Consider the following 15,670-nt stretch of genomic DNA (forward strand, 5'->3'; position numbering starts at 1 on the left):
CTTTAAAAAAACCTGACAGAACTAAAACAGATAAATTCATAATCATCTTTGGAAATTTTAACATCCCTCTCACTCAATGACTGGAGAGTAAACAAATTGGAAAAGACAGAGGCCATCAGAACACCATCAGCTAACTAGATATACTTGACATTTATAGACTACACCCAATGACTGAGAATACTCATTCTTCCCAAGTCCATCAGATCATTCATCATCATATGCTAAGTCATAAAACAAGTCTCAATAAATTTCAAGGGATTAAAATCTTACAGATTATTTTATCACAATGGAATTAAATTAGATATCAATAATAGGCACAACCTGGGTGGCTCAGTCGGTTAAGCTTCCAACTTTGGCTCAGGTCATGATCTCACAGCTTATGAGTTTGAGCCCCACGTCGGACTCTCTGCTGTCAGCACAAAGCCCACTTCAGATACTCTGTCCCCCTCTCTCTCTGCCCCTCTCCCATCTGTCTCTCTCTCTCTCTCTCTCTTTTTCTCTCTCTCTCTCTCTCAAAAATAAACATAAAAAAAACAATACTAATGAGATATCTAGAAAACCCCCTAATATCTGGAAATTAATCAACACACTACTAAAAAAAGTCCACCGTCAAAGAAATCACAAGAGAAATTAAAAATTATTTTGAATTACATGATAATGAAAACACTTATTAAAATATGTGACATATAGTTGGAGGGAAATCTGCAACTCTGTACTTATATTTAAAAAGGAGAATGGTTTGCAGAATGCCTGGGTGGCTCAGTTGGTTAAGCAGCCAACTTCAGATCAGGTCATGATCTTGTAGTTCACACAAGTTCAAACCTGGCATAGGGCTCTGTGCCGACGACTTAGATTCCGTGTCTCCCTCTCTCTCCGCCCCTCCACCACTTGCGTGCTCTCTCTCTCTCAAATGTAATAAAAAACATTAAAAAAAAAAGGTTTAAAATCGTTGTCATCTTAAGAAGATGAAAAAAGAATAAAAGACAAAATAAACAGAAAGAAATAATAAAGAGTGGAAATCAATGAAATAGACAACAAAGAAAAACCCAAAGTTCTCTGAAAAGATAGATTAAGGGAAAAATTAAGAGAAATACAATCAACATCAGGAATAAAAGAGGTAATATCACAACAGATGTTAAAAAGACACTAAAGCATTATTATGAACAAGTTTTTGCTAAAAGATTTGACAAGTTAGATAAAATGAACAAACTCCTTTTAAAACATATATTACTCAAACTCACACAAAACAAGTAAAAAACCTGAATAGCCCAATTTATCACTATCTGTTTAAGAAATCAAGTTTATAATTTGAAACTTTCCACTAAGGAAATTCCAGACAGAGATGGTTTTACTGGTGAATTATATCAAATATTTAAGGAAGGAATAATGTTAATTTTTTACTTCACTCTTTCAGAAAATGAAGAAAAAGGGAACACTTCCCAAATTATTTTAAATGACCAGTAAAACCCCATTGCCAGAAACCTGACAAAGATACTTACTACAAGAAAATTATAGACCAGTGTTTCTCAACAAAATAGTATCAAATAGAATCCCACAATATACAGAAAAGATAATACATCATGACCCTGAGGGCTTATCTCAGGAATGCAAGGATGTATCATTCAAAGCAAATCACTGTAATTCTCCCACTAACAGCATAAAGAAGAAAACCCATATACAGTCACCTCAGATGCAGAAAAAGCTTATTACAAAATTCAAGATTCATTCATGATAAAAAAAAAAAAAAACCTCTTACACTAGAAACAGAATGGATCTTCCTCAGTCTTACAGCTAGCATCATACTTAAACATATTGAATGTTTCCTCTATAGGAAAAAGAACAAGCCAAGGAGGTCTCCTTTCATAACACTTCTTTTCAAAATTGTAATACAACACTAAAATGGAAGATCTAGCAAGTGCATTAAGGAAAAAACAGAAATAAAAAGAAAAAAAATAGAAATAAAGGGAAGTAGTCCCTGGTCACAAACAATGGGACTGTAAATGTGGGAAATTGTAAGAAATTAAAAAAAAAAGCTTCTGGAGATATGAAATCAATTTAACAAGGTTGCAGGATGGCAAGATACAATATTAATATCAAAAAATAATTTGTGTTCCTATCTACTAACCAACAATTGGAGAATAACATTTTTTAAAGGACAGTTCAGTACCATTAAAAATATTAAACACTTAGGGTTAAATGTAACAAAATAAATGCAATAACTCTGTCCTGAAATCCAAGAAACACTGCTGAAAGTTGTTAAGAGACTTAAATAAATGGATGGTTAAGAATTTTCTCCAAACTGACCTGTAGATTCAGCGTAAGTCTAAAGTCTATTTTTTACTTTTTGGTAGAAGCTAACAAGCTGATTCAAAAATTCATACAGAACTGAAAAGACCTAAAATAGCTAAAGCAATCTTGAAAAAAAAATTAGAGAATTTACACTGCCTGATTCAAGTCTTACTATAAAGCTACAGTAACCAAGACAACTTGGTGGCTTAGGGATAGACAACTAGATCAATGGCCCACATATAAGCAGTCAATTGATTTTCAACCAAGGCCCCAAGGTATTTCAATAGTCTTTTTTTGTAACAAATGGTACTGGAATAGTGCATAAACAACTGGAAAAAACTTCTAATATCTACCTCTACCTCACACATACTGGACAATTAATTCTAGATGGATGACAGACCTAAATACAAAAGCAAAATCTATAAACCTGCTAGAAAAAGATATGAGAACACCTTTGCAACTTTAGGGTAGGCCCATATTCCTTAAGATATAAAAAAGCCTTAACTATAAATGAAAACAAAATGATACATTGGTCTTCACTGAAATTTAGAAAGTCTGCTTATCAAAAGACAATGTTAAGAACATGATAAAGCAAACCACAGCCAGGAAGAAAATATACACCATACACATATCTGAAAAAGAACTTATATCCAGACTACATAAAGAATGCTACATATAAATAATAAAAAGGAAACAATCCTTAATTAATCCTTAATTTTAATCCAATTAAAATGGGCAAAAACTTCAACACTAAAAGTGAAGATATATGAACAACCAAAAAGCACAGGAAAATGTGGTTAACATCATTAGTCATCAGGCAAATGTTAATCGAAACCATCATGGAATACCTCTTCAGGCCAAGTAGACTACCTAAAATTAATAAGACAAAACTAAGTATCTGCAAGAATGGGGCAGAATTAGAACTCTCATTTATTGCTAGTGGGGGGTGTAAAATGATTCAGCCTCCCTGGAAATCACGGTGGTAGTTACTATTACATATAATATGGTTAGAAATATCCCTTAATCCAGCAATTCCACTCAGGTATTTATCCCAGGGCATAAAATAACATACTCCAGGGATACACTTGTATGAATGTCTATAGCAACTTTTAACATAATAGCAAAAACTGGAAACTATCCATATGTCCATCAAGAGAAGAATGGATAAACAAATTGTGGTATAATCATACAATGGACTATTACTCAAAAATTTTACATATTGCCTCAAGTAATGTTTTTTGACCTCCTTAAATTTTATATATAAAATTTTTCCTAATTTTATTTTACTTTTCCCTTTTTAATAAATGAAATTTAGTACTGGCATTTAATTGAATTTAGAATGTTTTAGAAATTATTAGAAAAATTAAACATGTCTTTTAAGATTTAACAAGTCACCAAACATTGTGTATAGAAAGTCCCTCATAGAAGAAGATTCCACATGGAAAGGTAAAAGCGTGATTACAAAAGATTTACCCGTGAGTATGTTGCATCCTGATCTTGGGGATTCTGTGCCTTTTGGTTAAACTGTCAACAATGAGGTCTTGATTCTTCCAGTTCTAAACCTCTCTTTTATAATGGAGCTGGGGGAAGGTGGTATCCAAGACAAAGGAAACTTTTTATTAACTTCTGCTTTAAATTGAATATTTTAATTAGGTTCCACAACAAAAACATTATGGAGCAATGAATAAATCTGTAAGGGAGTGGTACACTGCATAGTGACAACTTGCAAATTTTTTATTACAAAAGAAGCAGACATCACTCAATATGATGTACTACCGATAAAAGCAAACTCTAGGATACCTTCCAATTAAAAAGTAAGCATCTAAGACTAAAAAGCATCCCTTAGAGTCACACAGGGTTCTGAGGTGTATTGTCTAGAATCCTCTCCTGGCCTCTGTTAACTTGAGCTGCACCCTTCTGCCTGACTCCCTGGAAGCCCCTCACCTACCTACAGCTTGTCTCTGCATCCACTCCCTGGCATCCTTCCACCATTCTGAGACACTAATCCCTTCCTCCACAAATAAGCAACACCAGACAACTAACCACCTAAGATCACAAAGGGATGGGTAGTTAGTCCCAGCTCACTTTCAAAGGGTAAGCTTTGAGAAGGGGTGTGGGGATGGGGATATCTAAATCTGGATGATGCACACATTTAAAAAAACATAAAAATTTTATCAGCTCAAAAGAAAATTAATCTGGGGGACTGGCAATCTCATCATTACGGGTAATTGTGCTCACACATGGCATTGCCTAGCAACAGAAGGAGCAGGCAAATCCCAACATTGGGGTGTAATGAATCACTCACTGACTACTGCTCACAAATGGTAATTTAATAGGAAGATATTCACATCTGGTTCAATCTCAAACAAGACTTCAGAGAATTCTGCAGACTCCAATTGAGAGAAACAGCAGGTACTTCACCAAGAGCCAGGCTCCAGAACAAAGACTACGCCTACTTACTCGGTTGAATGTATGCTTTGTTTAAAAACAAAACAAAACAAAATAAAACATAGTTTTGATAGCCTCGTTTCTGACACTTTGTTTTGGCACTGCTCCAACTTCTATGGCTTCAGATATAGTTAATGAGTGCCACAAACATAAGAAGGTAAATATGACAAACAAACAATGGGACAATCATGGTTGAACTACAATCACTTTAGACCTCAAAGAGACAGCCCAATCTGCCCAAGAATCTGCATGCTACTTCAAGCTCAGTGTTTTTGAAGAAAGCTACAAAAAAATCCACGTACGAGCGAGATCTATGTCTGGATCGTCTGTTGTTGGGGTCCGCCTGATTTTTTTCCTTTTGTCTCCTTAATACAGCTTCCCACTGAGGCGCTGAATCAACCATATCATTCTCCTGACGTATTCTGAAAAGAAAGACCATTCATCTCAAGTTAATATTCACACATGTGGTGCTCTAGTTTTTGGTTCATCCTAAACTTGGTTTTAAAAGTTAAGAAGTTATCAAATAAGTTATTGAAAACTTATTAAGAAATGAAAAGTTATTCAAGGAACAGTTTTATTAAAATCACTTAAAGCTAAGATGTATTAACTGGATTAATATATCCATAAGTAGATAAGTGTATACACACACATATAAGTCTGTTAGAATATTTATACATAAATATGGAAGTATATATTAGTTTCAAACTTCTATCTTTGGCTTAAAAGCTTCTAAGAAATAGGCATGTCAAACAAAAACCTCATTTAAAACATATTTAAGGTTTGACTAAAGAAACAGTGTCTGCTATAGAGCCATTCTAAAATCATGAAACAAAATATTTTTTAAATGTACTAACCAAAGTAGCAATAAATAATTTTACTTTGAAGTACTCTTAAAAAATTTTACACTAATTGTCAAATTTTTCATGAACGAAAGGTGCCAGATACAATTCCCATTTTTAAGATAGAAAACCAGAAGTACAAGAAGCCACAAGTGGTGGCACCGTGTGTTAGCCGCTGAGCAGGTACATGCCATTCTGATGAGGGCAGCCTCACCTGGCCAAGAGGCAGGAAAGGTTCAACACTCCTGCAGACAGGGGCCAGGCAGGGAATGTAAACAAGGGAAAGGAAAACCCAGGGTGGCAGCTACAGGGGGATACAGGCAGCTGCCATGTGAGATCGGACAGTGTTTCCAAATCCTCTGATTTTTTTTTTAAGGATAATCCACAAATTTGGGCTTTTAAAGTGAACTCTTCCAATTTTCAAGTGCTGACAACCAATTCTGAATGTTCAAATCCTGTTTGAACCTAACAATGCCTATCCATGCACCACACTGCAGAAGTTTTGGATTTTTGGTGTATCAAGTCTTTCTTTCTTCTTCTTTTTTTGAATAGTTTGTTTAATGTTTATTTATTTTTGAGAGAGAGAGACAGAGTGTGAGCGGGTGGGGGCAGAGAGAGAGACACAGAATCTGAAGCAGGCTCCAGGCTCCGAGTGGTCAGCACAGCGCCGACATGGGACTCAAACTCACGAACTGTGAGATCATGACCTGAGTGAAGTCGGACACTTAACCAACTGAGCCACCCAGGTGCTCCTGTATCAAGTCTTTCTAATAACAGAGGTAAGGTGTTGCAGGGGACAGGTTGGGAAGAAGTATTAGTTAAAGCAATCCTGTCTGAAATGCACTGCAATGATTCTATGAAGCCATGGGTATTCTCTACAAAAATCAAACACCTGTTATTTGAATATTTAACTTAAAGTTTTTGTTAGTTCTTCAGGAAGTTGCTCTGGAGTATTCATTTCACACGCTGATGCTCCCAGGGTGTGGGACAGCAGCATGGAACTGTAAGGTCATCATCACAAAACTGTGACTATATGAGAATAACTGCTTCAAAAAAAAAAAATGAGAAGAACAGACAGACAAGTCTGGAGACATTTTCTCTCTCTTAACAGATGTCTTTTGGTTGCCCTGTGAACAGCACTTAGTACAGACCATGGGGTGGATATCTAGATTTGCTTATAAATGCAAATCAGTAGATGGGTGACAAATAATTCATTTCACAAATAAATTAAAGACAATGTAAAGCAAATTCAAGTTAAAAACTATAGTAGCTTATGAAGAAGAAACTATTTAAATATCTCTAGATTAAAGAGAAATTGTGTTAGGTAAAAAATTATCTGTAACACACTTCAAGCCTTTGAACTGTGTTTCCTCACTAAAGCTTTCATTTCTAATAGGCTGTTATATGAAAATTAACAGGATACAGTGATGCCATGTTTCAGATTCAGAAACATAGTTCTCTCTCTCACAGCATGTACAGAGGAAATTAAAATTGAATATACATTGCTATAGACTTTAATATTAGAAATTTCTAGGGGTACCTGGGTGGCTCAGTCAGTTAAGCATCTGACTCTTGATTTCAATGATCTTATAGGTCGTGAGTTCAAGCCCTGTGTTGGGCTCAGCACTAAAAGTGTGGAGCTTGCTTGGGATCCTCTCTCCCCCACCTCTGCCCCTCCCCCACTCTTTCTCTTTCACTAAAATAAACATTTAAAAAAATTAGATCCAAAGAAAAATATGAGAATATATACTACTTGAGATTATAATTATTATTCTTTGAAACAAACATTCCCACTTGAAAATGTCACATGCATACACACACACACACACACACACACACATATGTATTTTCATAGCCAGAACCTACAATCTCTGAACCACTCTATGTTATCATGTGACAGTCCAGTGGGGGAGCAATTCTTGGACACTCCCAGGACATGAGGGACCCAGAGTTAGGAAGAGACACTCAATGGGAATATGTCAGGCTGGCAGGAGTTACTTCCCCTCCCACAAGAACCCACACCTCAACTTCCCAGAAAAACACATAAAACCCAGGTCTCCTAACTCCTCACCCTGGAGTCTTTTAGACCATAGCTTCCATTCTAAGCCAATTTGCTGCACAGTTCATGGGCAAGACTAAATTTCACAATGTTAAATTTTTTTCACCAGGATGTCAGCATCTTTTAATATGTTTCAGAGGTCAAGCCTACCAGCATGGCAAATATACTCTACCCAGAGGATAGACATTTAAAAGGAAGCACAATTACTATACTCTCATTCTCTTCCAGTGTGGACTTTAGCTCATTACCTTCATACTGAGACTTTACCCTGATAATTAAAAAATACAAATAAAAATAAGACAAAGACATAACCACACATAGTTCCAATACCTTGCTAGTAATGAAAACTAAATCGGAAAGAATTTCAGACTATGGCATGTACCTATAACTTCTGTTTTTCTAACAGAAGACTCTAAAGTGAGGGCAGTGAAACCCTGTCAGGTAACATCCACATGTTTCAGAGACAGATGCCCTCTACTGGTGATACTATCTCATAAATATTCTAACAAGGTGCATTAAAAATGTAAGGCTCATTGGAGAGTCACAACAGAAGCACATTTTCCCAAGTAATGAGGTTGTGTGGCTACCTAAATCTGTAATGAAGTTTGAAATTACACCCTTACAAATGGTCGCTGGTTAATGGTGCCTCATTACAAGAATGAAAGTGTCATTTCTTCCATCCCTGAAGTGCTCCAGAAAACACAGGTGCAGTGTGGAAAGGAAAAATCCTAGCTCTTGGAAGCAAGAATATTATAATGCTCAATCCTTAAAAGGCAGGAGTGAACTATTTTGTGCATGAAAGAATAAAGAAATAGACATTTGGGTGAAAGGCATCCCCTATGATTCTGCCTTGTCTCATTTATCCCTAGGTATGGGATATACCAGTGTTGCTTTTTTTGCTCTTCTGCTATATTTTAATTTTGATGTAGAGATTCATATTTTGAAGAATAAAAACACTGCAAGCATTGTTATCGACATAATACCTTTTAAAAAGTCAAAATGTACTCTTACAGGACAGATAGTCATGAAAGTCTCAAGGGGGAAAAAGGAGTCCACTGTGGGTTATACTAGGGATGTATTCATTTTCAGATGTTGCATTTAAAAGTGACCCTCAGGGGCGCCTAGGTGGCTCAGTCGGCATCCAACTTTGGCTCAGGTCATGATCTCACTGTTCCCAGTTTCTGAGTTCGAGGCCGGCATCAGAGCCTGGAGCCTATTTCAGATTCTGGGTCTCCCTCTCTGTCTCTGTCCCCTCCTCCCCGCTAGTGCTGTCTCTGTCAAAAATAAACATTAAACAAATTAAAATAAAATAAAATAGAAGAGAACCTCAAAAATATTAAGTGTTTCGTTCATGTACTCTCCAAGGTAATAACTACATTCGTCATATTTTGTCTATCTCCTCATCCACAAGTAAGGAGAGTTAACAGCTGGGTTAAGAAGACTTATCATAACAAGGCTTTCATTTTTTAATCAATATTTAAGGGAGACCATTGCTTTAGAATAAGGTATATCCCAACAATGTTTCAGAATAAGAGAATTCTAATATATTTCCTACATGTCTCGCCAAACTTCAACATCCTACTTTTCCAGATGATCTATGCAATTTTGATTATGACTGCACTTGACACTTAATTAAAGTCTGCAAAAGGTTTTGAAGATGAAATGCCATATAATCACTTGATAACAATAATGAAGGTAATGACTATTCCTAGTCTCTTCTTTCCTACTTCCCAATTATAGTTCTGCCTCTTCTACCAAATTCCTCACATTACCAAATGAATTCTTACACAAACCCCATGGGTCTCACTTTGCCCCCCCACCTTTACCTGAGGAGTTTTGTTCCTAATAGGACCTTCCTTTATTCCAGTTCTTAACTCATTTCTCATTCACTGGGATAAAGGCCACGTTTAATGCTGAACCTGAGAAAGCCCATGGAGCAAATGTAGAATGAAGCTTCAAGATAACATGAGCAAGACATGGGCTCCTGAGCTCTGCCTCGTCCCAGCTCTGGGCAAACTGCTCATCTCTGGTCAACTCTCAGATTCTTCACCTACCAAATGATTGCAAAGATCCTTTCTAGTTTTAAAACTCTATGTTTTCTCTATTTGTGTTTTATTTCCAAGCCAGTCAGACACATTGAAACCAACCTCTATTCTTCAGGTATAGCACAATTCTCCAGACAATTGCTTCATATGGCCACTCCATTGCTAATATTAAGCCTGTAGGTCCCAAGTGATGGTGGACTTGTGTTTCTCATCAACTCATTCATTTTTGGATCACCTGCTATAAACCAATCTTCATCTATTTTTTCAGTAATATTTCTTCCCTTGGGAAATTTGTTGTTCCAGGCATCTGTCGACATACTCCCCAAAGACCAGCAAGCAAAAAATTCATTTGCTTTTCCCAACCTCCCCCTACTGTCAATATATTATTCTGATTTGCCGTTAAAGGTATTTCTGTCTCTTCCACTTATTCCTTATGCTCTCCCTACAAAAATGGGCTACCTTTGGTGCAATTTCCCTTTCAAACTCTTTCTGTTTTCCTAATTTTGCAACCTGCTTTGCACTCACTCAGTAATCTGATAGCATTCCTCGGTTGCTACAGCTCAGCACTACCAGAGTCATCTCTGTCAACTTTGATTATGCCCTGGAAGCCCTAAATCATCCCTATCAAACACCTAAATCTTGACATGACTTATTAAAGTGGAAATCCGTAAGTAACCCTTACAATCTGTACCATGGTGAGCATTGTTTTTATTGGCTTTGCATGAACTGCCCTCACCATACCCACAATTTTTACCTTGTTTGCAGCCCTTACCTAAATCAGGGACAGGGCAATAGGGAATGCTTACAAGGAAACCTATTTTCAGGCTATGGGGAAAAAATACCCACTGGTTTAAGCTTGTTATCGTTCAAAACTCATCTTTTTCCTTGGGCACAAAGATAATGAAGTTTTTTTTTTTTTTTAATGACTCTAACAACAAGAAAACCCTACCAAAATATTCATCCTCTAGATTTTCCCTACTCAGATGTATCATCCCTGTTACAGTGCCATAGAAGACAGTTTCTTTCTTCTTCCTTTTTTTTTCTTTTTAAATTTTTTAAAATGTTTATTTTTGAGATAGAGTATGAGTGGGGAAAGAGCAGAAAGAGGGAGGCAGAGGATCTGAAGCAGGCTCTGTGCTGACAGCAGAGAGCCTGATGTGGGGCTCGAACTCATGAAGAGCAAGATCATGACCTGAGCCAAAGTCGGAAGTTCAACAGACTGAACCACCCAGGGGCCCCTCTTTTTTTTTAAAAAAAGCAATAATGTATTTAATATTTAAAACCATTTTACCCCATTATTCAAATACAGACTCTAAAGATATCTAAAAGTGCAAGAAGAAATTCTAACAACATTTGTGGTAGAATCAATTTGTTAGAAACACCAACTTCTCTTTTTTGTTAAAGGGTATCATTCTATATATATATATATATATATATATATATATATATATATATATATATATATATCAGGGACTTCCGATAAAACTGAACAGTGCTGAATGTTCTCATTAATCTAATAGTATCTGTGTATGTATGCAGGGCACTTTCTACTTTTCAAAGTAGAAAGGATCTTTACAAACCTCTTGACTAAGCTAATGACTAAGTAATCCACAGATGTTCCCCAGTGAATGCTCAAAGGACTGCTGATTTTCATCAAGAGCACATAGGATATTTTGCAGACTGGGTTCTTTGAATGTAATGGATATTTTATTAAGCTCAAGGTATTTGAAGGGAAAGCTGGTTTGTGAAAGGTTTCACACTGTAAGTCTACTTCCGAGGTTCTCCTTCAACATACATCCTGGGCAAGTCCAGAGCAAGGCCCATAGACTCAAACCTATAGAGACAGGCTGGCTGAGACTTCTGATCTCAGGTGCAAGATTCAAAATTCTAACTCATAAAAACAAATATAATCTAATATCCATATAGATCATTAGCTTCATACTGCCTTGTACTTGGTAGGTTCCCAATTTGATAAATTTAGTTCAACTGATTGTTTCATAAATCAGCAGAGCAAAGTAAGTAATCTTTAAAGAAAACTTAAGCATTTTAGTTAACCGTGCCAGTGAAGTGAAGTACCAATTTCATTTGCTAATATCAATCTTTTCTTTATAGTTTAGATCATAATGACCACTTTATAACTGTTTGGGGTTACAAAGACACCCCCTTAAGAATCTGATAAAAGCTACAGACCCTATCACCAGAAAATCATATACTTGGAAACACACAGGGACCTAAAATCTACTAAAACCTATTGATGAATCAGAGGATAAGAAGGTCTGGTCTGAAAACAACCAAATGTGTAAAGGTAGGGTAAGTGGGAGAAAGGAATATGAGACTAAAGAAAAGTGGGAAAAGCTGGAGAAAGGGGTGGAAGAGAGCAGAGACAGGCAAAGAAGAGGCCATAATTTCAAAGGTCAGCTATCAGACTACATGGTTCCACCATCAAATTCTCTCATTTCCTAGATTTCATTTATCTTTATAGTGACCCATTCAACAACAAATATTGGTATACACCCCACTTTAAAGATGAGAAAACTCAGATTTAAATTGGTTTAAAGAGTTGCGCAAGGTCACATACCAGTACAAGACAGAACCGAGACCCTGACCCACATCCTTGGGTTTTTTTCTGACACGTCCCTGGCTCCTACGTGGAGACATAACTCAGAGAAGATAAAAGAAAGGAAGAAAGAGTGGAGAGAAGCTAAGAAAAGAAAAGAAAGAAACTGAGTGAGGAAAAATAATATGATAGATTAAAAAGGGAGGTAGGAGGACAGAGATGAAGCTATAAGCAGAGACACTAAGGGGAAAATAAGGCTTTTGTCATCTTAGATGTTATTTAATACTTATTTATTTAGAGAAAGAGAACATGTGCACATGAATGGGGGAGGGGGAGAGAGACAGAAGAGAGAATCCCAAGCAGGCTCCAAGCTGTCAGTGCAGAGCCCAATGTGGGGCTCAATCCCATGATCCATGAGATCATGACCTGAGCCAAAATCAAGAGTCAGACATTTAACCAACTGAGCCATGCAGGCACCCCTGTCATCTTATATTTTATAACAACAAACAGTGCCCCAACAAAGGAGTAAAAAACCGTCTTCTCAAATCTCAAAACCTAGAAAAAAACTGTAGGGTACTCATCCAGATTACAAAAATAGTAAAGAAATAACTAAGATGGAAAGGTGTAAAGAAAGACATCAACAGGTCCCCAAAATAAAGGAGGAAGCAGAGCCTTCTGGTGCCATAGGAAATGACGCGGACTGAAAGCCCAGCGTTAACACACAAGTGACAACAGAAACCTCACCTGTCTAGCCTCAGTAACTTTGGACTAGCTCTGGACCCAGACGAGAGAGAGGATGTGCTTCCCTACAGCTACGTGTTTCTCAAACTGGAACAATCTTTGTTCCTAATATTAGCCTTCCAGAGTTGGTACAAATTATTTTTTCCTTTTTTAAAAAAAAAAAATTGTGTTTATTTTTGAGAGAGAGAGAGAGAGACAGAGCATGAGCAGGGGAGGAGCAGAGAGAGAGGGAGACACAGAATTTGAAGCAGGCTCCAGGCTCCAAGCTGTCAGCACAGAGCCTGACATGGGGCTCGAACCCACGAATGGTGAGATCATGACCCAAGACAAAGTCAGATGCTTAACCGACTGAGCCACCCAGGCACCTCAAATTTTTTTCTTTTTTTTAACATTTATTTATTTTTGAGAGAGAGGGAGAGAGGGAGAGAGGGAGAGAGGGAGGGAGGGAGGGAGGGAGGGAGGGAGAGAGAGAGAGAGAGAGAACAAGAGGGGGAGGGGCAGAGAGAGAGAGGGAGACAGAGAATTGAAGCAGGTTCCGTACTATCAGCACAAAGCCCAATGTGGGCTCAAACCCATGAACTGTGAGATCATGACCTGAGCCAAAGTTGGAAGCTCAAAAGGCTGAGCCACCCAGGTGCCCCTTATTATTTACTTTTAATGGTTGTTAAAAGCCATAAGTACTGCTTTGGGTAAAGCTGATTTATAAATATTGTTTTATTAACTTGTAGTTCTCCTCACACAAAATCAGAGATGTTTAAATTGTTATCCATGGGAACAGCAAAGCAGATTATGCTCCAGTGGGTAGACATTGTAGATAAACTAAACTAAAAAATAACACCCAGTATTTCAATAGAGGGGCTTCAAATCTAATAGGTAAGACTTCTTTATGTTAAAAAAATAATCCAGCAAGAGGCGCCCAGGTGGCTCCATTGGTTAAGCGTCTGACTTCAGCTCAGGTCATGATCTCACACTCCATGAGTTCGAGCCCCGCGTCGGGCTCTGTGCTGACAGCTCAGAACCTGGAACCTGCTTCAGATTCTGTGTCTCCCTCTCCCTACTCCCTCTCCTGCTTGCACTCTCTGTCTCTTTCTCTCAAAAATAAATAAACATTTAAAAAAATTAAAAATAAAAAAATAAATAATCCAGCAAGAAGGAGTGACAAAGGGAACAACATCCCCAAAACCACAAAGAATATACACATCTCCAAAAAGTAACCCTGACTCTGCCTAAAGTTCCACTAGACACAGCAGAGGCTTCAAAACATTCAAAAAACATATCTGTACAATCTTTGACTGGCTGTCCCAGGGTACAGTTCCCCCAGGGAGACAGGAAAGTGGGGTGTGTCAAGTGCAGGCTCTGGTTTCAAAGGTAATGAAGTATTGGGGCCGAATTTAGAGAATTTGCTGGCAGGAAGTAGCACATCAGCATGCTCAGGATTCAGTTTGCCCCTTTCTAGGGTTACCAGGTTCCTTTAATAAAAACACAAAGGATGCTACTGAGAGCTTGGTTGTGTCACACTACTGGCTGAGATAAGGCAGGGTAAGGTTGAAGAGATTCATCCTCTCCCCCAAAAAGGAGTCTTTGAACAAGTAGGAAGTCAGACACGAGGAAACAACCCTTCATCACAGACAGAAGACTCAACAGGACTGTCAGTAGGGCTGCAGTTTAAATATTCAGATCTCTGCATCCTGATGTGGAATGAATGGGTTCTGGCAAAATCTAAAAGGCTAATAATTGGACAGAAGGGTTAGCGATAGCATAATATAATGAGGAAACGGCACCCAAAGGCAATACGATGTTTCTGTCCCCCCTTCCTCCCTGCACACTGTCACCTGCTGCACCACTTTCAGGAGAAAATGGAACTAGAAGACATATTTTCCCCTCTGCCTAGTTTTTGCTAGGGTCCTGAGAACTCGACCCTAGACTCCATCTTACACAGACAATAGGCAACTTATGTAACCCTGGGGCAGTACTTCTACTGGCAAAATAAATGAGTTGGAAAGGCTTTGGGTCAGAGTGTGTTTGAAAGTGATTTCTCATTAATACCTTACAGAGTATAATGGCATGTCAACATTCAGAGCCACCACCACTCTAGAATACACTAACACACTAGAAAGAAAGCCAATCTACAAAATCACTCATGGAAGGCAAAGGGAGAAACTCGTGAGGGAGAAAACACCTATGAGGAATATTAAAGCTGCTCCAACTAGATCGGGAATGGACTATTTAAGGACTTGTTGGCAACTTTTACAGGGTATTTCATTTCTAACAGCAAATGTCACCATGAGCACTTTGGGCCCCAAAAGAAATTTTTTTAAATGTTTATTTATTTTTGAGAGGGGAGGGAGGGGCAGAGAGAGAGAGAGAGAGAGGGAGACAGAGGATCTGAAGCAGGCTCTGTGCTGTTAGCACAGAGCTAGAACTCATAAACGGCGAGATCATGACCTGAGCCCAAGTTGGACACTTAACCGACTGAGCCACCCAGGTGCCCCCAAAAGACATTTTTTTTTAACAGGTCACCTTCTGAGAAGTTGAGACCAGGGCATCTATGAGCATAACTTAGAATACAACAAGCAAAACAAATAAATTTGTTAAGATACTGGCTTGATCATAAGTACAAATAGGAGGAAAATCTGTTTTTTTGTTTTTTGCTATGTTTTGTGTTGTTTATGCAGATACTGAATTTCAGAGT

General features: G+C 37.8%; 1 protein-coding gene across 1 annotated transcript in view; it reads right to left on the reverse strand.

Annotated features, from left to right (window-relative positions):
* Positions 1-15,670, reverse strand: part of EPB41L4A (erythrocyte membrane protein band 4.1 like 4A) — a 256,160-nt gene that overhangs the window by 18,984 nt on the left and 221,506 nt on the right. Inside the window, exon 18 of the mRNA XM_047090213.1 lies at positions 5,040-5,159. Coding sequence (XP_046946169.1) covers positions 5,040-5,159 — 120 coding nt within the window. The remainder of the gene's footprint in view (positions 1-5,039; positions 5,160-15,670) is intronic.

Source organism: Lynx rufus, unplaced genomic scaffold, assembly GCF_022079265.1.
Source record: "Lynx rufus isolate CCGP_SWC_20201006 ecotype Redwood Valley unplaced genomic scaffold, mLynRuf1.p SCAF_1, whole genome shotgun sequence".
In the NCBI taxonomy this organism is placed as follows: domain Eukaryota; kingdom Metazoa; phylum Chordata; class Mammalia; order Carnivora; family Felidae; genus Lynx; species Lynx rufus.